The sequence below is a fragment of the Nematostella vectensis genome, chromosome 11, assembly GCF_932526225.1.
Source record: "Nematostella vectensis chromosome 11, jaNemVect1.1, whole genome shotgun sequence".
NCBI classification, from domain to species: Eukaryota; Metazoa; Cnidaria; class Anthozoa; order Actiniaria; family Edwardsiidae; genus Nematostella; species Nematostella vectensis.
In genome coordinates this window covers 9544764-9566101 of record NC_064044.1, presented here as the reverse complement: position 1 = coordinate 9566101, position 21338 = coordinate 9544764, and the positions used below count along the sequence as shown (strand labels likewise).

Here is a 21338-nt window from a genome sequence, read left to right as displayed (position 1 = left end):
TCCCCATTTTAAAAAATATAACCTACCCAGCATTGTTTGATATCGTAGAAATATAATCGAGTCGATTTTATTGTAGGATGGATTGAATTTCAGCATGATTCAAGCGGATTTAATTCACATACATGGGGTTTTCATAGCCTACAAAACCACCCGTCACGCAAATTGGATCGACTGGCTTTTTAAAAGAAATGTTTATGTAATTTAGGGATATATCGCTTTTCTTGAAATGCCTACCAAAATGAACTATCAAGTTCGCAGTTTAGACTATAAAAATTACAGACAAGCGTATGTAAGCGTGTAGTATATTACAAAGATAGTCTCCTTGGGCATGTAAACAATGTTTTGCGTCACTGTGAGATCTCGCTGACCTTTCGAGCCCCTCCTTGGAGCGCTATTCGTTGACTGTCTCCGACGAAGGGCTAACGGCGAAGCGTTCGAGAAACTACTCAGCCTTCCATACCAAACTGTATTTCTATTTTTCTATCCGTTGATTTTGTTTACTTAACTAAAGTCATATATACAAATCACTTGTCATGGCAATATATCAATAAGCCCAGGGTGCCCGAATATACCTTATTTTCACACTACATTGTTGACTTAACGAACAAAGGAAGTCATATGATGCACGCGCATAGCAAATACATCTCACATCACGACTGTTATAGGCCACTCGTGAGCCCCCCAAGAGGCCCAATACACTCGAATACACCTCTATATATTTTTCAAGTTAGGTCACAGTGAGCTGTCTGTGGCGTAACTGTATAAAGACAGGGCTAGGAACCTGGTAATTGCCTTGTAATGCGCGATTCCTCTGGAATCTGTTGTATAGTTCGCTAGATAGCGGTGCTGGGGCAGAAATCTCCAGCCTAGCCGTAAAGCCTAGCTGTCATACGATTATAAAGGTATGAAAGCCGGTCGGGTTCGATCCGCGAAATAATTTGTGATTTTTGTCTTTTTATTTTTCTTTTCTTTTCCTTTTTGTTTTGTTTCCTTACAAATCATCAATAAGACATATTCTACCTGAATACCTCCTCATGGTAAACATTTCCTCAAATAACGAAAATCTTATCATTCGTTAGCTCTTCTACCTATTCGAACCAAAACTAATTCCCTCTTCTTACCTTTTACATTAAAATTTACTGCATTTCTACACCGGCGGTAGGACAGTATCACAAGAAAAGACGCGATCTAAAGAGACATCAATCATTCACGGCTTGCTTGAATCCCTTTAAAGTTGCGTCGTAGCCAAATACGGCGCCTGTAGTGTAGGATAAGCCCCACCCTCCTGTCTTTATCGAAAAAGTTAAGGTTGGCACCCCCCAATCTTAGCAACATTTTTACTTAGTGCCCCCATCCTCTGGTTTTAAAAGCCCCCCTCCAGATTATTGCACAAGCCCTTGTTATGAACCCTGAACTAACTTAGACTTTTACAATGTTCTTTTCGTTTTACCATCACGTTCTTTCGATTGCCGAAAATTTTCTTCCCTACTTTTGCGAAAATCATATGGTTAAACTTCTTTTTAAATTTTGCGAAAGATTAAAAAAAATTCGTTGAATGAATGTCAGGTCTCCGTACATAATGTACGCTTACTCAAACCTTAAAATTATATGGAGTTGCCCCCCAGATCCATCATAAACACCGCTATAGCTTTTCGAAAATCAGCCGAATAAAATGTACGCTTCATGCACGCACGATGGTGAAATGGCAGATTATAGAGCCACTATTAAAAAAAGCAGGCAAGTGCTCTGGCACCTGTAAAAACCCGTGACGTCTCTAGTCTCGCGTCCGGTTTTCTATTGACCGACAACAGGTGTGTCATCTTGGACACAATTACTTTAGAGGCTTTCCACTCAACACCTACTTGATCAATTATTAATCAAAACATTATTCGACCAGAAAAATGGTCCACGGCGCCATTTAAATTTTGTGTTTATGTTTATATCTCCTAAGTCATGAAGTCAAAACAAGCGTACTTATGTTTCTATGTGGCAATATCAGTAATTGTATTAACTAGCTGTGAAGATAAGGTAGGGAATAATGATTCGAGAGGGAAACTCTTGAAATCTGAAGTGCTTGATGATGATCTACTTAAAGACTCTGCGACCGCACAATTTGACGCAAACCCCAGAATAATCAACGACTCTAGTTCTATATACGCGGATGAGCAGGGGGACATTTCACCGGACAGGGAATTGGACATAGCCCGAACACAAGATTTGGGGTATCAAGAGGCGAGTATGGCCTCGGTCGATGGAGAAGCTGTGGAGACCTTGGCGAGTAGGACACTCGAGGGATCTTCAGACAAAGATGAGGACGAAGAGCTTAAAGAGCTTGACGACTCAGGCGACGATATTGATGATTCAGGAATCAAAGGTTTTCAAAACATAACCGATATCAATGATAATGAAGAAAATCAGGAAGGGACTCGGAACGCGGAGGATCGACAAGTGATTGGAGGACCGATTGGGTCTTCTGACCATGTTCGGGTCCCAAGACCATATCCAAGCATTCATGTCCGACTTCCGACGTACCATGTAGTCCCTAAACTTGTCCACGTGCCGCATTATAAGCCGATCCCGATGCCCGTGAGATACGAGAAGCAGTTCGGCGTGGACACGCCGTATTACATGCCATACAAGACGGGGCCAGACATCACGGAGACGCATCTGGACGTCTATCAACCCAGTAAGTATGGGACCAGGAACGGGAAACGGGAAACGGGAGTGAATCCCCCCTTTTTTCCATTTTTTTTTTAAGTTTCGATAAAAGATAAAGATTGTAATAGTTTGTATAATAGTTTGTTTTTATAAATGTATGAGAACCCAGTGTTCAAAGTCCCACCCAAAGGTCACGAATACGCCTATTTTGACACTTCTTCTTTAATGTCTTTCTCAATCAAATACTTATGTTTTATCTTACAAATACCCTTCAAAAAATGGAACATTAGATATTAATGTATTTTATGGTTTATCAATTTTGCCCGATTTCACACAAATGGCCTCATCTCTGGCGCTTTCTCTCTTTTTTTGCTACAAAATGTGTAGTATTGTAGTATTTCCTAACCTCTCTTAAATGTTAAAAAATTGCTAGTCCCAGGAAAATGATTTTAGAAAGAAGCCAAATGTCTATCATTGAAGAATGTAATATGACTAAAATCTTCTTTAACAACCAATTAACTAGAGAAGGCCAATCAGCAACCTAACCACTCAATCCAGAGCAAAAAATGGCAAGCTTTCCTAAAATAAGGTCTGGTTAACTTCGGTAAGCTTGAATTTTTGCATAGAGGTTCCTTATGTTATGTAAACCAACATATCAAAAGTGCTTTTTTTTCCTAATGGATTCGTCTTCGAGATATGAGGCTTGAAGTGCAATTTTCAAATGTTCAAAGTATGAATTCTCCACGTTTTTAGGGAGAAGTCGGGCTCTGATCAGAAATTAAGCCAAATTTTCTCGCTATTATCTAAATTTCTTTAAAATTTGGAATTGAGTTTTTTGTCAGAGAAACTCCTTGTATGCGGAATCTTGAGCTTATAATATTAAGAATGGGAAAATTTCATGCCATTTTTTGCTCTGTCGTCAATCAAACAATTTTATTTCCATCGGCTACTTCAATGAAGTAACTAAAAATTTTTTTTATCAAAACCCGATGTACATGAGTCCCTGATCGATATTATTTAATGGTTTCACTATCACACTAAAAACTATTCGACTCCGGCTCAGCACCAACCAAGCAAGGAAAATAGTTGGTCAAAGTGCTATGCTTGACTTTTTTTACATGAAATGCGGATTTTGAATTTTGAGGGCTAGCAAAACTATGAATTTGACTGGTATACCTTTTACGTTAATAGAGAAATGACAGACTTACTCATTTCGCAGTAAACCCGTGTAAAAATGGAGGAATACTGATAAGAAAGCAAGACGGATTCAACTGCCTGTGTCCACGAGATTTTATTGGACGTTACTGCGATGGTGAGTATAATCGAAGAAGTGGTGTGGACGTCTCCTTCTCTTTCCTTGATTTTACTATTTATAAGAAAAGAACCAATATTATGATTATGATCGTCATCATTATTATTATTCTATATATTATTATTATTTCATTTTTTTAGATAAGTTGTACTGCGCCTCTAGTCCGTGTGAGAATGGAGGCACGTGTGACGAAATCTCCAACAACTACCGATGCCGCTGCCCGAAGGGATTCAAAGGATACAACTGCGAAGGTGAAGTGAGATACTAAGAAATCAGATACGCTATAGCTTTTCAAATGCTGTTTATGATATTGACTTGACGCTGCGTTTTGACTGTTAGCGGAATAATGCTAGCAAAACACCAATTGCGAGAAAACAACCATTTACATCGGCTGGTAAGAAAAAGCTATTACGATATTCAGAAGTGGATCCAGACGTGCCAAAAAAGAGGGAGGGGTAGCGGGGGGGGGGGGGGGGGGGGGGGGTCAGGATTCATTGCTTTTCCATGAATTTCCTTGTATTTTTTATTATTTCTAAGCCAAGTATCTGAAAATAGGAGAGGGGGGGAGGGCGCTTTACCCGCCCCCTGGTATTTTCGATCGAAATTAGCGAATAACGTATGAAACTAGAATTCTGAGATTCTGTATATTTGTAATGAAAACAATAACGTAGTGCTTGACAAGGGCTTTTTTACGCCCTTGTCGTTTTACACTGTAAGCTTTGCGGAAGAAACGTGTTGTAATGGTGCGTTTGACGCTGCCCGACGCTGATGTTCACGATTTGTTTGGCTGATATTCGCGCCGTGTATTGCTGAGATTTATTCCTTGATTGGCTGATATTTACACCCTGATTGGCTTTATATTCATGCCCTGATTGTCTGATATTCACGCCCTGATTGGCTTTATATTCATGCCCTGATTGTCTGATATTCACGCCTTGGTTGTCTGATATTCATGCCTTGATTGGCTGATATTTACGCCCTGATTGGCTCTATATTCACGCCTTATTGTTTCAGATCGTGATGAGTGTGCTTTGTCTCCGTGCAAGAACGACGGCACGTGCATTGAGACGGTGTCGGGCTACAAGTGCCTCTGTCGACATGGGTTCACCGGCGACGTCTGCCAGTGTATGGGACTTTAATATCAACCCATTATTACTTTGCGCGGGGGATCGGGTCAAGTTGCGACAGCATATTTGGGCGAGCGAGTTTAGAGAACGCAATTCAACTTGGCGTCGTAAGCATTTTTGATGTGATACTGAATGTAAGCTAGAAAATGGTTTTGGCAATTCCGGGATACATTCATTTTTTAGATTCTCACCATCAACATTGGCTTCGTTCGACGCCATATTGAATTGAGGCCTCTAAAATCGTCCCAGCATGATGTTCGCTTATCAAGTCGATATCGCTCAATCTAAAGCGCAACGTAAGATTGGTGAATGACAGCTTCAATCAGCAAAATAATATCCACATTTACTATGCCGTGAAACTTGTTTATATTCCATTGCCTGAACTGTTCTCCTCTCCTACGTGGGACGGTCATGACTAAAAGATATAACGAGATAATTTATGGTTATAGAATTCACCTGTAGTCCAGTAATAAGGAGGTTGAGTTATCGAGAGAAGAAATGGAAAGGGAAACAGAGAAAAAAACATTCAGTCAACAGGGTGTTCGAATTAATGAGGGTTCAATTTTCGTACGATAACCTCTAACTCTCTAAATCAAACCAATTCTTTGTTCTTTTTTCCTTAGTTCTAGACTACTGTGACCCTAATCCTTGTAGACACGGAGGGGTCTGTGAACAAAGTCAGCACGAGAGCTATCACCAGTGTCAGTGCCCCCCGCACTTTAAGGGCTCGCTATGTGAATGTAAGTACTGCTACACTATAACATCCTACAATATAGTGTTGCTATAAATTAGTTTAGAGTAGGGAAGGCAGCGGCGCAGCCAGGATTTTTAACAGGAGGGGGCCCAAAAGGCCTTTTCAAGGCAGTGTCTCTTGTGTTTTAGATATCTCCTACATTTACTGTATTTTTGGCTGCTAGAAGCGTGTGTGTGCGTATGGGTGGGAGGAGGGGGGGGGGGGGCGACTGAGCCACCCCCTTGGAAGGGATTAACAATTCTTCTTAGTATGGACAAATGTAAAAAAAAAATTTGTTTGTCTTTTTTCCTCCAGTTCACAGAGTCTGTTTTGCCAACCCATGCCGAAATGGTGGAAAGTGCGTCGAGGACCGTCTCCCACATCCGTGTATTTGTCCGAGTGGATACAAACCACCTTACTGCAGAGGTAAACACTTAGGTTTCTAAGGGGGAAGGGAAGGGAGATTGTCCACCCCGCCATCCGTGTATTTGTTCGAGATGGAGAGAGTAATGGTATATCCTTTAGTATAATCTATACACAGGCCCACCCAGGATTTTTATCGGGGGGGAGGGGGTCCGGAATCCGGAAAAGTGTAACTTATTTTTCCGGGGGGGGGAGGTGAGTTCTCTGATAAAAATCTGACCACCCCGGAAAGAATAAAAAGGGATTTTTTTATGCCTTTGCAGTATCTCCAAGACTTTTATTGACGGATTTGGCTACATACCAGAGTGATCTAGCTTATGCTTTATAGTTTCGTCTACAAATAGCACGTCTATTGAGAGCCGAGAGTGGCCTTCGGCCGTTGTGTGTGTGTGTGGGGGGGGGGGGGGGGGGGAGTGCGTTCGCAACCCCTGCACCCACCCTGGGTACGGGCCTGTATACAAGACAGGTTTATGCTGCAAGACGGCTGGCTTTCGTGTGACCTGTACTATTTTTACATTTATTTGTTTATCAATCTAAATTTCACAGACCACGTGTGCGCGTCGAGCCCCTGTTTGAATGGCGGGAAATGCGTGGCGCGAAGGTCTGGGTACGGGTGGACGCACAAGTGCATCTGCTCGCTGCTCTACCGCGGGGAAAACTGTGAGAGTAAGTACATCATGTGACTAGAAAATATAAGTCAACGTGTCTGAAGTATCGTGAGATCAAACCATGGCTGTTGATTTTTCTAAATGGTAAAAAAAGTGTCTGGGGCAAACGCGCGGAAAACCTGTGATATTATGAAAATGTTGGGTCCTGGGCCTATTTTCAGAATGTAAGTAAATACAAAATCCTGCAAGTTTACGTGAAAATTCAATTCTAGGGTTATCGAAAAGATGATTGAAGCGGACTTCCAAATATGTAATGTCGGAATTGACCAAGCGAACGAGAAAAAAAAACCGACATGATTGATATGTTCAAGGTTTCTATTGAAAAATATATTTGTTGCTTTGGTCATCAGTTCCCAACCCCTGCGTAACCAGGCCTTGTCTAAACGGCGGAACATGCATCGACAGCTACAGCGATTACACAGGGTTCCCAGCGGACTGGAATGCAGCTCATTTACATTATATGTGCCTTTGTCCCCCGGATTACAACGGGCCCAAGTGTGAAGGTAGTCATGACAACAGGTCGATAGCTGCTCGAGACGTAATCGATAACTGGATACAAAAAGTAGTATGCATTATCATAGCCTCTATCAGTCTTCGGAACTGCCTTAAAAATATGACTTAATAAAAAAGGACATGCGACGCGCGCTATTGAAGCCACCTAAATAGTTTTGTGAGGTAGGCCAACAAGGATGTGTTAAGCAAACGTACAATTTAGTTGGCATGAACAACTATATATATATATATATATATATATATATGTCCTCTTTTAGATGCACAGATGATGTCACAGCGTGTCATGAGCAAAAAAGTACGCAACGAGACGCAATGAGAGCGTTTTTTTTAATACAACAATTAAAATGTTATCTTACGTTGCAATCTAGTTTTGGAGAGCGCGCGCATGCTGGCGCCAATTGTGTGTGTCCTCTGATAACACATGGACCCTTGACCAATCAGAGCGCGCGATTTACGAGTGTCGTTGTATAAAGTAGATTAGAAAACGGCAGAATCCTCTAAGTCACAAGTGCTAGTTATAAAGATTTTGTCAATCAAAACTGCCTTTTTCTCATGATAATGGGCAAATGTTGCAAGTTTTCTTCTGAAGGTATTCTTTATTTTTGTTTTGTTTTCCAGATTACGTTTGCATGCAGTGCGACCCGAATGCGACTTGCTCTAATGGACATTGCTACTGCAAGCCTGGTTTCTATGGAAACGGCTACAGGTGCTATCGTAAGTACTGTATGATGAAAATGAGTGACGTCAGGACCTCGTTTCGGTTCGATAAAGAGTTTTTTTTAGTAATTCATGTCGTAAAAACTCCGTACATGGTTTAATTTATGTGAAAATCAAGGTAATTGAATGTCTCCCATTGCTTTTGGGTAAAACCTACCTCTCAGCAAAACACTAGATGCGCCCGTTTACTTGGCTTAGGCAACCATGCAGTGGCGGATCAATAAAACCATTCTTTACAAGCAAAATGATACCGAGCCAGCTGGTTTTCAGAAATTGAGCCGCACTATTTGAAAAATGCTAGACCTGACACTGATTGCCATGGCTAATATATAATTGTTTGCATTGTAGAGCAAAGAAGTTCATGTATCCCCAATCCTTGTGAAAATAATGCAACATGCACCGCGGGGCCTGACGGGAGCTTTGACTGCCATTGTCCCCCAGGCTACGAACCGCCACTCTGCAAAGGTAAGAATAATGATGATAGGCGTTCGGCCCACTTCTAGATCCGCCCTAATGGTGATGATGATAATAATGGTAATAATGATGACAACGACGACGACGATAATGATGGTGGTATTGCGCTTATGCTATTGCGGTGACGATGCTAACGATATAAACAACGACTGTCGGCTATATCGACAGCGATGGTAATGATGACGATAGCAATAAGGGTGATGACAATGATAATATTGATGTTACGCAACTCATTATGTCACCTTTCTTCGCAGTGAAAGACGTCTGTGTACCAAACCCTTGTAAAAATGGCGGCACTTGCCTCCGGGAAACTGTGACGCATGCAGGCCACGTGCACCACCTCGCCCACTTTAGGTGTAGTTGTCCCCCTGGATTCCTACCACCAGACTGCAACAACGGTAAGAGATAGACTACCGTAAATTTCGATAGTTCTAGAGGGGACTTCAATAGATAGGAGGCGTTTATTAGAGAGGGGCGTTCTTTACAAACTTTAAAATATAACTAACCAAAGTGCAGTGGGGTTTTAGTCTTAGTCAGGATCACGTTAAATTAAAGCCAGCGTACCAAGCGTTTCTTGGCATTAAGTCTCACCCAGTAGAAGCCACATTCAGATTAATTAAATTTGATTTATATTAACCAAATTCCTATGTCCGTTTGTTCTTAAGCTGAGAGGGAGGGTAGGGGGGGTTCGTTTCAAACTTGTATGCTCAGCGGGGGGGGGGGGGGGGGCGTTCATTAGATGGGAGGCGTTCTTTAGATAGGGGGCGTTTATTAGATCATTTACGGTACTGTCAACAAGGAGATATCATTTTTTGTTTTATTTGTAAAAAAGAAAGTCGCCTATAAGGATGCATCAGAGGCACAGTGTGTCCACAGTTTCACCAGAAATTATGAGTAGTTTATATAATTTGTCAATTTATGATACAATCAAACCCAGGCTCTGTTAAAAGGTCATTTGCACGCTTGGACTTTAATTACATGATAGAATATGAAATAATAAATAACAAAACAATTCCTTTACAAAACAACGCCTTCCTTTCATAACAAAAACAAATTTTCCTGTTTACTTCATCCAAGTTTTATCAAAAGAAAGGAACCGATTTTCTGTTGATCTGTTGATTGGGTGATGATGGATGCTTCATGCTTTCAATCCAATCATTGATTAACCTTTAACCGTACGAGTGCCTTTTTAAGTCACAGCAAATGATTACTTATGTTTTGCAAGTTATGATTAGCGTCTAAAGACACACATTAAGCCTGAATATTACTGAAAAAGTGCGTCTAGTATATGGCTTAAGATTCCACCTTTTCTCTTTCAGTCACTGATGATAGTAGTTGTAATCCTAATCCATGCCAAAACGGAGGGACTTGTGTAAAATCGGACAAGTCCAGTACTGGTTACGTCTGCAATTGTCCGCCAGGATCGTACTTCAAGCCTCCGCTATGTGGTAGGTGAAGTCTTCGTCACATGCAATGTAATTACAAATTGCATCGTAAAATAATTGCATACGGCCATGCCAAACGTAAAGTTTTGAGGGATCACATTTTTTTACTTCTCGAGCAAGTTCGGAAGAGTGGGTTTAGTGTACACTCAAAAAATCGCGTGCATTTTTGCGATTGTTACAAATAGAATAGTGTGGGCTCAATGACAAAGGGGGAGGTGGTATTCTTCGTTACATATGGCTTTATGGCTTTCTTGCAGCCCAAGGGAGGGATTAAACCCCCTAAACACTCCCTCTAGATCTGCTACTGGGGAGTGTGAAATAGTGGCGCATTTTTCCTTCAGACCTCCTATCTACCTTTCCTGCTGTGGTATAATGCGTGTAATGAATTTGTTTCAGAGTGCAAATGTCCGAAAGGTGACATGACAGCTAACCCACCAGCCTACCCGTCTATGTGCGATGCTACCGGAGACAGGTGCTACTGCCCGTCTATACCGGGGAGAAAGGAGTTCGAGTTCACAGAGCAACGAGGATGCGTTGAACAACGTGAGTCAAGTGTTATAAAACAGCATGTAAACAGATCAGGGTACAAGAGGTGGGGGTGGAATGGGTGGATATCCACCCCCGTTTTTGATTTAAAAAAAGGTGAAAGTCACTTTGTTTGAAAAAAGAAAACATAAATATCTAAGGAACTGAAGGTACTGTCCATGTGCTTTCGCCTGCTTGACTTTGCTGACGCGACAAATCCAATTTAGCGTGAAGTATTATTAGATCTAAGGTGATGTACCAAGAACCACTGGATCAGTTATAATCTTCATCATTAACAAAAGCAACAACACTTTCATCATCATGCATCATATTTCATAATCATCATTACCAATATTGTCATCATAAACACAACCACCACCATCAACAGCATCGTCATCGTCATCAACACTTTCATCATTATCATCATTTTCATCATCGTCGTTATAATAATCATGCATCATCAATACAGCTGAAATAAACTACGATTTTTCTTTGCAATGCCCTTTGTCTCTACGAGTCCCCACACCCTGACATGTCTTTTATTCGCTGACAGTAAATCTCATGACTTTTGTACTTGTGCGAGGTTATTCTCTGACAGATTTTGTTGATTTGCCTTCTAGGAACCGACCCTTGCCTGAGTAATCCATGCAAATATAACTCGATCTGCAAAGCTCAAGAAAACGACTACAAGTGCGAAAACTGTCCTCCACATTGCAAGGGAAAGGACTGCTCAGATTGTGAAGGTAGATGGTATAGTAGAGTTGTTTTTTTTAAAAACCCGTTTGCGGAACAAGGCCGGTGGAGGGGTCGCCCCCTCGTTACGTTGACCGCGACGCCCTGTGATATTATGAATAATTCTAGATAGGTATGGATATTTGTGGCTTGTTTTCAGTTTGTGTCCAAGGCTATTGCTATAATGGCGGCACATGTGTCGCGGTTGGTCTGCAACCCTTTTGCCACTGCCCACCGGACTTCCTTCCGCCACGATGCACGCGGAACGTGACAGGTAACATAGTACGTGTAATGACGTCACGCATAACACAACAGACCCCCTTTCAATGAATTTATGATTTTTTTTTTAAAGGAAGGACCACATGCACTTAATTTCTTAAGTTCTTGGGGTCTTTATAGATTTTAATCCTGGAAAATGAATTGATGGGAATACAAGTGAAACAAAAAGGAAAAATGATCAAAAAAACGATACCCAGGTACCCAGGCCAGGGACGAGAGACATCATCCAGTTATTGGGCCAATAGCCGAAATTATCGAATTCACTACAATCTTTTGAAGATATAACTAGCCTACTAGTTGGTGTTTGTTGTTGTTTCCGCGACAAAAACCCCGCTTTTCCGTGTTTTGGGCGCCATCTTGGTTTTTTGGCCGCGCGCGACCTGGATGCGAGAGCAAAAGGCAAAAGCTGTGCTCTCGTATCCGGCTCGCGCGCGGCCAAAAATCCAAGATGGCACCCAAAACACGGGGAAAGCGAGGTTTTCGTCGCGGAAACACCAACAAACGCCTACTAGTAGGCTATGATATAACCATCCAGCTAAGGCTACCATACATTTTTGGAAACCGCTCGCTGGTCTAATCGACTAGTGATCGTTATCCCTTTAAGTATATGGCCCATGGACATTACACAGGGAGCAATATGTAAACACATTCGAGAGCTTTGCATAGTCCGGTACCTCCCCAACCCCTGTGAAATAGCTCAGTAACCCCACATCCCCTGGGGCAGGTACGGATTCTAAATTCAAGCTGTCATCGTTTAGCTGTAGTCAATCACTATTGTCATCCCAACCCTTGTCAAAATGGCGGACGGTGCGAGGAGAGAGACGATGGCTACGACTGCCACTGCGTGCCGCCCTTCCAAGGACCTCACTGCGAAAGTAAGTAAATCCAAGCGGTACCTAAGCTCATGCAAGGCGTTAGTTATACTTGCTGTATTATGTAATTACTTGCTAACTGACAAAATGGCTGACTATTTACTAAGGTAAACCCAGAAATTAATGCACCCGTAACGCCAGAGAACGACAAAAAAAAGTACTTAAATGAGCATATCACCCTTAATGAAAAGAAATAACTTTCTGGCTTTTCAGCGCTAAAAAGTTGCTTTTTGTTTTTTGTTATTTTCCCGCTAAAAGCCTCAACGCACGCTAGTTGCCACCCAGAAAGTCACGTGATTTCTTAGCTAAAGCCCCCTGGATATTGCCTTGTTTATATAGCTGACTGGCTGTCCGGCTCACCGACCGACCGACCGACCGCCAGACTGACAGACTTTATTGGCTTACCAGCAGATTTATCAAAATGTTGACAAACGTTACAACTAACTAACACACAGACTATGATTAACTACTTTTTTCCCGTTGTCGTACTTTTAGAGGATAAATGTATGGAGTGTGATATCCACGCCATCTGCTACGATGGTAACTGTAAGTGTCGTCAAGGTTACAGGGGCAGCGGCTACAAGGGTGACTGCATAAAAGGTAGAAGCCATAGGGTACCTACTCAGAAATAACACGATAATTACACCATAGAAAATTGGTACGAGAGCCACTGGTATGTGGGGAGAGGGTAGGGGCAGCCTTGATTGCACAAACAACTTTTGCTAGGGTCATATCAGACATTTTTCCCATGGATAGTGCCCTGCATTTGTATTGCCTTATATGGGCATAGATGCCCATATTTAGAAGAGCTAAAGTTTTCCCGCTCCCTGATCTCCAGAAAACATGGTAAAAAAATGCTGATTCCTGTCAATCTGAGACTCGCAGCAAAAATGTGTCAAAAAAAGTCACTTGATGGCTTGGTCAAATCTTTATCTCACTAATCTTGAAAAGCCCTTTGACCCAAGAGATTGACCGAGCGGGTTTGAAGGTCACCCAAATATTGATATCTGGGTCAGGGTTGCAAAAACTGCCAGCATTTTCTGCAAAGTAATACGGCGCTGTTTACTCACTCCATTGTGAGATGCTCTTGTTGGGAAGGTGCTGGTGTTTTACATGTTTATTTCCAACTAAAACAACATTGTGAGCTAGCTAATTACACTGTTACGTCATCACCAAATTGAAAGGTATCTTGAAACTACATATATCTTCACAACAGCTCTGAAGTAGATCACTGACATTACCTGACAAATGATACTGGAGCCGTTTCCATGGGCTTTAGATCCAACGTATCTAGTAATAAAAAAGCCACCCTCCCCTAATAATAGAGAGCTTAAGCAAGTCGACACGAACGGCATCAAAAACGGCGCGCTCGCTCACGAATGGCTGAAAAACGGTGTTGACGTCCGTGACCGCGCGCGTAGAACGTAAAAATTGGGAAAATGCCGTTCGACATTTCCTGTCACGGACGTCAACGCCGTTTTTCAGCAATTCGTGAGCGCGCGCGCCGTTTTTGGTGCAGTTCGTGTTGACTTGCTTAAACTCTCTAATATATGGTAAGGTGAGCTCCGGGGGATCCACTTTGGGCGTAGCTGGAAATCATTGCTCGCTTCGCCCCTATGGTGACCATACCATGCGCCATCATCTGACAGGTTTACTTTGATTGGTTATTTACTTCATTTTCTTTTTAGCGGAGAGCAAGTGCTTCATGTGTCCTCTTAACGCGTACTGCGTTGATGGAGACTGTGCTTGTATCAAGGGATATCACTTACAAAATCATAGCTGCGTTAAGGTCTAGTGCTGCGTCCCATATGAGACGAATGTGCACATCGATCTGCCCTGTGCTTGACGAACGTGCTTGTATCAAGTATAACTTCACAGAATATGTTTACATGTGTATTCATAACAGGCGTTGTATTATGATTGTGTATAATAATTATTGCTTCTTGACATTTTTGTACGCATTATACAGTGCGAGCATCCACGTAGTTTACGGTTTTAACATTTGATCATGGTCTTGAATATCTTTTGAATTACCAAGAGATGCCAGGGCACAAAGGAAAACCCCACTTATGTGAAATGATATTAAAAATTATGTACACCCGAGAGTAACTTTTATATCAAGACTGTCATGTACATCGTAAAAAGATGTTCTAAAATTAAGATTTGTATGTAAAATATTCGTTTTACGGTCAACTGTATATGAAGTCATATCATACATGTTTAGCAACCAGGTCAATTAATTTTTTTCAATAAAAGTATCAATGAGGAAAAAAAACATTAAAGATCGTGTCCAGTGTGTTTTTTGTTTTTATCTAATTTAAGGCGTTAGAGGGAAGGCTAAATCTAAGATGGGGGGGGGGGGGCTGAATTGGGTAGAAGGGAGGTGGGGGTTCAAGACGATAAATGTACATTATTTTTCAAATAATGACGACGGAATATATGTTAACTGAATTACAGTTGTATCAACTAGTTAAATGAGAGTTACTTTTGAAACGTCAAGGCTCTAGCAGGGGGTGGGGCACTGGGGGCACGTGCCCCCCAATCTTTTGAAAAATTATAAGGAAATGACCAGCAGGGGCGTGGCTGTGACCCCCCCCCCCCCCAATATGTTTTTAATGTTTCTGTACTCTGTCCCCCCCCCCCCCCACCACACACACACACACGTCCAATATTTCGAGGCCTGCTACGGTCGTGGACGTAAACCTTTTTGGAGTTAAGCCTGCGTTGTGTCATGGAGTGGTCAGCAGACAGCCTCGGGTAGGCAGACGCACTGGCCCTGTATGCACTCGTGGCTAACAGGGCAGGGAGGGGTACACGTCAGAGGCACATCGTTATCTGTTGGTTAAAATGGTCAAAGACAGTCAGGTTATTAACCATAACATTTCAATCCAAATACTTCACTTTTATTTTAACACTATAATTACCAAGAATCATATCATATCATCATCTCATCAAAGACAATTGTTATCATCATCATTACCAATGTCATAAATACGCCGGCGGTCATCGTAGTCACAGATCCCAATATGACCGCCCCCTCATGAATGATCATGGTGTTTACAATTAATAAATGCATATCAAGAAAAGGTTCGAAAACCAGTTTTTTATTGAACCCGGCCACACCAAATAAGGAAATTAATCAATTCCTTATTTGGAATACATACAAGCTGGTGTTTTTTTTCAAGATGGTCGCATTATCGTGGGGGTCTCGTCCACTAAATGATTTGGAACAAGAACAAATAAACGGTTGTGAAAAGTAGTCAATTGAGAAGGGCTTTTTCCTAGCATAGCATCTCAAAGCCTCCGAAACTTTGAAGGAGCATTTCACCGTGTAATAGCCTTCCACCGTCAAGAACATAACATTTTTCTTTGAGCTCGGGCCATGTTTGTCATTGCAATGCGAATAGGAAGTTAAATGTACACCCCAAATTTTCAAGTGCCAATAGCAATGTTAGCGGTTTGAAAAAGAAAACTTTATTCTTGGTTAACAATTGAAATAAGATCAAGTTATACCGCAAGTTTTACAGGCTAAAACTTGCCCTTTTTTCCACAGGACAAATGATGTTGAAATATATATATATAAAGGTGATTAACAGCTTTTTTATAACTCGGATATAAGAAAAGAATACCTTATGGCCACTAAAGCTGTTTGATAAAGGTCAAAATCTTAACTTTTGATCAATAGTAAAATCAGTGAATAATTCTAGCGCCAGGTATCTGTGGAAGTTGGGAAGAACGTGATTTTCCGTGTTCCTGATTTGCGTGTTGTGATAATCGTAAGCAAGAAGTGTAATTCTATCCTATCTAATGGAACTTAAAAATAAACTTGGCAAATAGAGCCGGCTGCGTTTGACAAAATCTTAAGTGCTTGAGGATGATATACAGTACTAATTCCTTTGATAATTCTATGATTTACTTCTGTAAAATAGAGCATAGAGTGAAAGTCTTGTTTTATTAGCATCCTATATAAACACTTGCTAAATAACCCCAAGCCTTTCTCAAGAAAACAGGATGCATTGGTATTTTAGTGATTTAGAAATAAGCATTTTGTATATACTTTAATCTTAAATGAGCCTTTAGCCATGCCTGTGGACGAAAATCACTCAATCATTGTTTAGAATACTGAGAAAACATCACTGCAATATCAAAACTATTTTGTTTTATCCTTATTTATCTGCCCCTTTTGTTCAAGTAAATGTAATTTGCGTAGATATTCTTCCTAAATACATTGTATTCAAGCAGTTTTCTGGAACATTTCTTTTATAATGCATATCGCACTGATTTCGCCAAAAATGTTCCGGTGGCGGCGCGCGAACTTATCATGGGAATTTCTCGCCAAAATTCCGGCGGGAAGTCACTAAAGTCAAACAGTGTCGCTAAACCTTTGATTGTGCAATAAAAAAGAGTGTAATTAGCTAATCATCGACAACACACCGATTTGCCTATTAAAGGTTATTAAAACTTAACTCTGAGAGCGAAAATGAGACATAAAAACTCATTACTTTTCCATACACGCAGGGGATCGACATGGAAGAATGAAAACTAGTCGAGAGTAATCATTGGGAGCAGCATGGTATGCACCCATATGCTGAATTTCTTTGAAGAAATTAAAATTGTTTGTTTTTAAACATGACAACTCAACATCTAACACTAGGGACCAATATAAGGGCATGGAATTTAACCATCCTTAGAAAATTCCTATCAAAAAAGAAGATGAACCATAAAAACGAAAGAAAAGAAGATGAACCATAAAAACAAATAAAGTTTAAAATACTTTATACCCTTCAACAATATGATACACCAAAAACTGGAATTGGACTCTGCAAAATTTTTTAATAAGAAGTCTTTAATAAGACTTCTTCAGGCAGACTCAGAATTCCAGTTTTTGGTGTATTGTATTCATTCTTCTGGTTCACGAACACGACTATTTGGGCTTTTTGTATGTATTCGTATTGCTTTACCAATATGGATATTTTTAATTGAGATTTTGCTAAGGTTAAAGGAGAGTTACAAAATGTTGATTTTGCTCATTATTTTTTGGTTGGGAAAATAAGCCATCAACACCTTTCGATAGATAGAAACGAACACTTTCTATTAAATTTGCCACCGAATTAAAAATAACTTTTATTAGGCTTTAACAAATACTAATATCTCTAATATCGTTGCATATAACAACAACAACTGTACATACATGTAGGCAACAAATTTGTAAAAAATCAATTAAACTCAGGAAGAGCAAAAAAAATAGGAAAAATATTGCGAAGTTTTGGAAAAAAAATCAACAATATACAAAATAACAAAGGTAAACCTGTCACAGAGAGAAGTGCTTTTTGTGATATTACTACGCAAAGATAATCCTCAGTTACTCGAACCTGCAAGGAAAGAGAGAAGTTCGAGTTCAAGCAAGTTGAAAAAGCGTATAAAAGCGTATAAAACAAGAGAAAGATTTTCAACGTGGTGTCATATTATGTTATGTATGTAGTTCGGTTATCCTTTGCTGTTTAATCTTTTGCTGTATAAAAGTCAAAAGTAAGCCCCTTCGCATACTATAGCAGACTTGATTCGTGTATGTAATCATAGTACCGAGAACCTCAAGAATCGATAGTTTTTGGTTTGATAAGCTTTTGACGATAAACACCAATCCACAAAATGACACAACAGTTAAAAATTATACCCAACGTAGCCACTTTTAGATAGGCCAAAAACAGATATAAAAATTAATAAAATAAGCATTTTAATTTTTTAGTCAGCTTGCTGCATGGGTTGTTTTGTATTGAACTAGTAAAAAATCATGTTGACTTCACGGATGTTCCCACGTTTATCGTTTATCCACGCGGAGTAAATCACTCGCCGCACGCACTCATATCCTAACCCCTCGGGATAGTTGGCGCGCGAGATCCGACGATAACAAAGCTATTTCAATAAGCATTTTCTAAAGTTATGTTTTGGTAATCAAATGTTTACTACATGGAAAAATATGATGGGATACTCAATGGCTAAAATTCTACTGTAATTGTTCCTCTGACTAATTTCACCCGACTTTTTTATAATGCGTTAGCACTCTTTTCTCGCGCAAAGGTGAAAACAACTATCTCTTCCTTCGACACATTGGGTTGATATGAAAGCCCAAATGACCGGAAATGTATATATTACTATGTTTAATGGATACGAGTTGTATGTGGGAGATGTGAAACTGAAAGACAAAATACTTTTTGCATTTTTAATTCAAGAAAAATACGCTATTTTGATTTTAGTATTCGCTTATAGAAAAGAGGTCATTTTAGAAACAAAAAAAAATCAACGCCTATTGTTACACTCAATTGAAAAGGGATTTGATTGTTGGTTTCTCGAAACATCTGCTAGGATATAATCGCTTGTCAAACGATTTAAAATCGCGCTTACACTATTTTAAATTCATAGCTAAATGATTGTATTCTCGACTTTTGATCTTGCTTTCAATTAGAATTATGAATTATTATATTTAGAGTTACTCAGCTTTTGTCTAGTCAATTCGAAGATCTAGAATACCAACTATTGTGATTATAACTATAAAAATATTTTATTTCTTAAAGGAAACAGTCCCAGATAAATTTAGCCAAACTGTCAGGATTAAAAGCTTGTCTTTGATTGGTCACTCTCGTCACACGTCATTGCTGGGAACACTTCATATGCCAAAAGCGGGGAGTCTTTTCATTAGAGTCAAGGCGGCGAACGGATAAAGCAGTTACCCTACGTACTTATACCTAAAAATGGTTCAAAACAACATTAGCGCGAATGGCTTCACGAAGTTGTCCCACGATTTGGCAACACGAGATACGGGACGCGTGTACTTCGAATCTACAGTCATGGGCCTGATTATATTCTTCACAGTTTCAGGGAATACGTTCGTGTGCTGCGCGATTTGGAGAAATCCCCGGCTTCGCACAATATCCAACATGTTCGTTGTGGCGCTTGCAGTGAGTGACACATCGATGGGCGTTTTGTGCATGCCCTTCACGTTTGGGACACTAGTAAGCGGAGGGTGGGTGTTCGGAAAGTCGTTCTGTTACGTGCACGGTTTTACAGGGATGACCCTTGCTCTTGCTTCCATATACACCATGAGTTTAATTTCGGTGAATCGTTACTTTTGCATCGTAAAGCCCGCCAAATACCAAGAGCTATTCAAAAAGCGACGCACTGTTTTGTACATTCTTGGTGTGTGGACCATCGCGTTTATTGGGTCGATACCTCCTTTTTTTCTCGACGACGAAGGCTACGGGTTTCAGCCTGGAAAAGCAATGTGCCTTTACAAGTTTGAGACTAACCTAACGTTTACTATATTCATTGAATGTGTGTACATTGCTTGTCCAATACTTCTCATCGGCTACTGCTACTCTTCAGTCTTCAGAGAAGTTTATCGAACTAATAAAGTTTTCGCGCCAAATCCGCAGAGCACAGATCAACTTCGCGCGCACATTCAAGAAACAAAGATCACGAAAACTCTAGCGATTGTTTTCCTTGGGTTTAGCCTATGTTGGGTTCCTGCAAGCATTATTGACACTCTCGGATCATTCTCCGGGGAACCTCCGTTCGAGAGACCGGTCTATTTGGCGTATACATATCTTGCGATGATTTCCAGTCTTATCAACCCAGTCATCTATGGCGTGACTAGCAGGGCGTTTAGACAAGAGTACAAAGCTATGTTCAAGATGATAATTAGCTGCGGGAGAGCTTCATCTAATCCGGGACATTCCGGCCAGGAAAGCCAGCTGGAATCGTGAGAATGTCAATTCTCCATTTGAACTCCAAGTTCCGTTAGTAACGGGAACAAAACAAAGACTTGGTAACACATACTTATTATATTTCTTACACCTTTTTCGTGATACTTAAGGGTAATGGAAGGCTAGTATAAATCCCCTTGTAAAAATCCCCTTTGTAAAAAGGTGTGTACAATCATTTTCTTTTTGTTGATAGCAAACTCTTTGGTCAATTAAAGTTTCAATTTATATGGTAATAAGTAGTTGGATAATCACTGTCGACAAATGTGAGACTTTGGAACAAGAACTGTTGGGAGCTGAATCTGAACCCTATCATTTGCGCCCTAAATCTTTCTTTGAACAAGAAACTGTTTATTGTAATCATAAAACAGAAAAATGTGAACGGTTCTTAGATAGATGGCTGTTTTAAGGGGGCAATGATTTACATTATCTTTAGCCTCTGACATAATTTAGCGTTTTAAAAATTAATGAACCCTTTTTTTAAATTGTATGAGCTTAGGGCTAAAAGATTAAGTATAGCAATTTTTTTTTAAACAATAAAGAACTATCCCTTTAAATGACGATAACAAAGGGAAGCTCAAAACGTTAGCAAAATTTGTTATAGCTTCAAAATATAGAAAAAGTGGCCCTCTGCACGTACAAAAAAGAATCATTGCAATGGAAAGCTTTAAGGAGCATAAAAAGATAAGTAAAGAATTCGACACTATTCATAAAGAACTTTTTTAGGAATTCGTGAATCGAATGGGTTACAAGAAGCTTACGCAGGAAGGATAACAAGGATTTAGGATTTAATCTTAAAAAAGTTCCCCGCATTGGCTTCAAGAAGAGAACAGCCAGAGAGTGGCTCTCGATGGAAGCAAAAACATCACCATAGCAACCAATCATTTTAACACGAGAGTGTATGTTTTAAGCATTACTAAACAATGATATCCACACGAAGTCTTTAGGAGACTCAGACAGATTCAAGAGAGATCTGTACCAGACGCAGGTGGATGCCATAGGCTTTTAAGCCCATCTAAAAATCCTTTAAAGCAAACGACTATTTATATGTAGGGAATTCTGAAAAAAAATACTATTAATAGAGCAAATTATTATTATGTATT

The 21338-nt window shown here is 40.2% G+C and overlaps 3 protein-coding genes across 3 annotated transcripts in view; 2 read left to right on the top strand and 1 right to left on the bottom strand.

Annotated features, from left to right (window-relative positions):
- The first annotated feature begins 930 nt into the window (after window positions 1-930).
- Window positions 931-14760, top strand: LOC5517501 (neurogenic locus notch homolog protein 1). Its single transcript, XM_048734082.1, has 18 exons — window positions 931-2686; window positions 3878-3970; window positions 4111-4221; window positions 4985-5095; window positions 5721-5837; window positions 6146-6256; window positions 6800-6919; window positions 7272-7424; window positions 8053-8148; window positions 8500-8616; window positions 8880-9023; window positions 9945-10073; window positions 10467-10613; window positions 11216-11338; window positions 11488-11601; window positions 12365-12481; window positions 12974-13078; window positions 14167-14760. Exons 1-18 carry the CDS (start codon window positions 1954-1956, stop codon window positions 14271-14273), a joined length of 2748 nt encoding a protein of 915 aa, XP_048590039.1. The 5' UTR covers window positions 931-1953; the 3' UTR covers window positions 14274-14760.
- The window catches only part of LOC116601237 (neurogenic locus Notch protein), a 33202-nt gene continuing 25444 nt past the window's right edge, over window positions 13581-21338 (bottom strand). The window contains exon 18 of the mRNA XM_048734081.1: window positions 13581-15313. Within this exon, the coding sequence (XP_048590038.1) occupies window positions 15219-15313 (95 nt within the window). The 3' untranslated portion in view covers window positions 13581-15218. The remainder of the gene's footprint in view (window positions 15314-21338) is intronic.
- Window positions 19157-20821, top strand: LOC5517512 (melatonin-related receptor). The gene has a single exon (XM_001637467.3). It carries the CDS (start codon window positions 19228-19230, stop codon window positions 20236-20238), a length of 1011 nt encoding a protein of 336 aa, XP_001637517.1. The 5' UTR covers window positions 19157-19227; the 3' UTR covers window positions 20239-20821.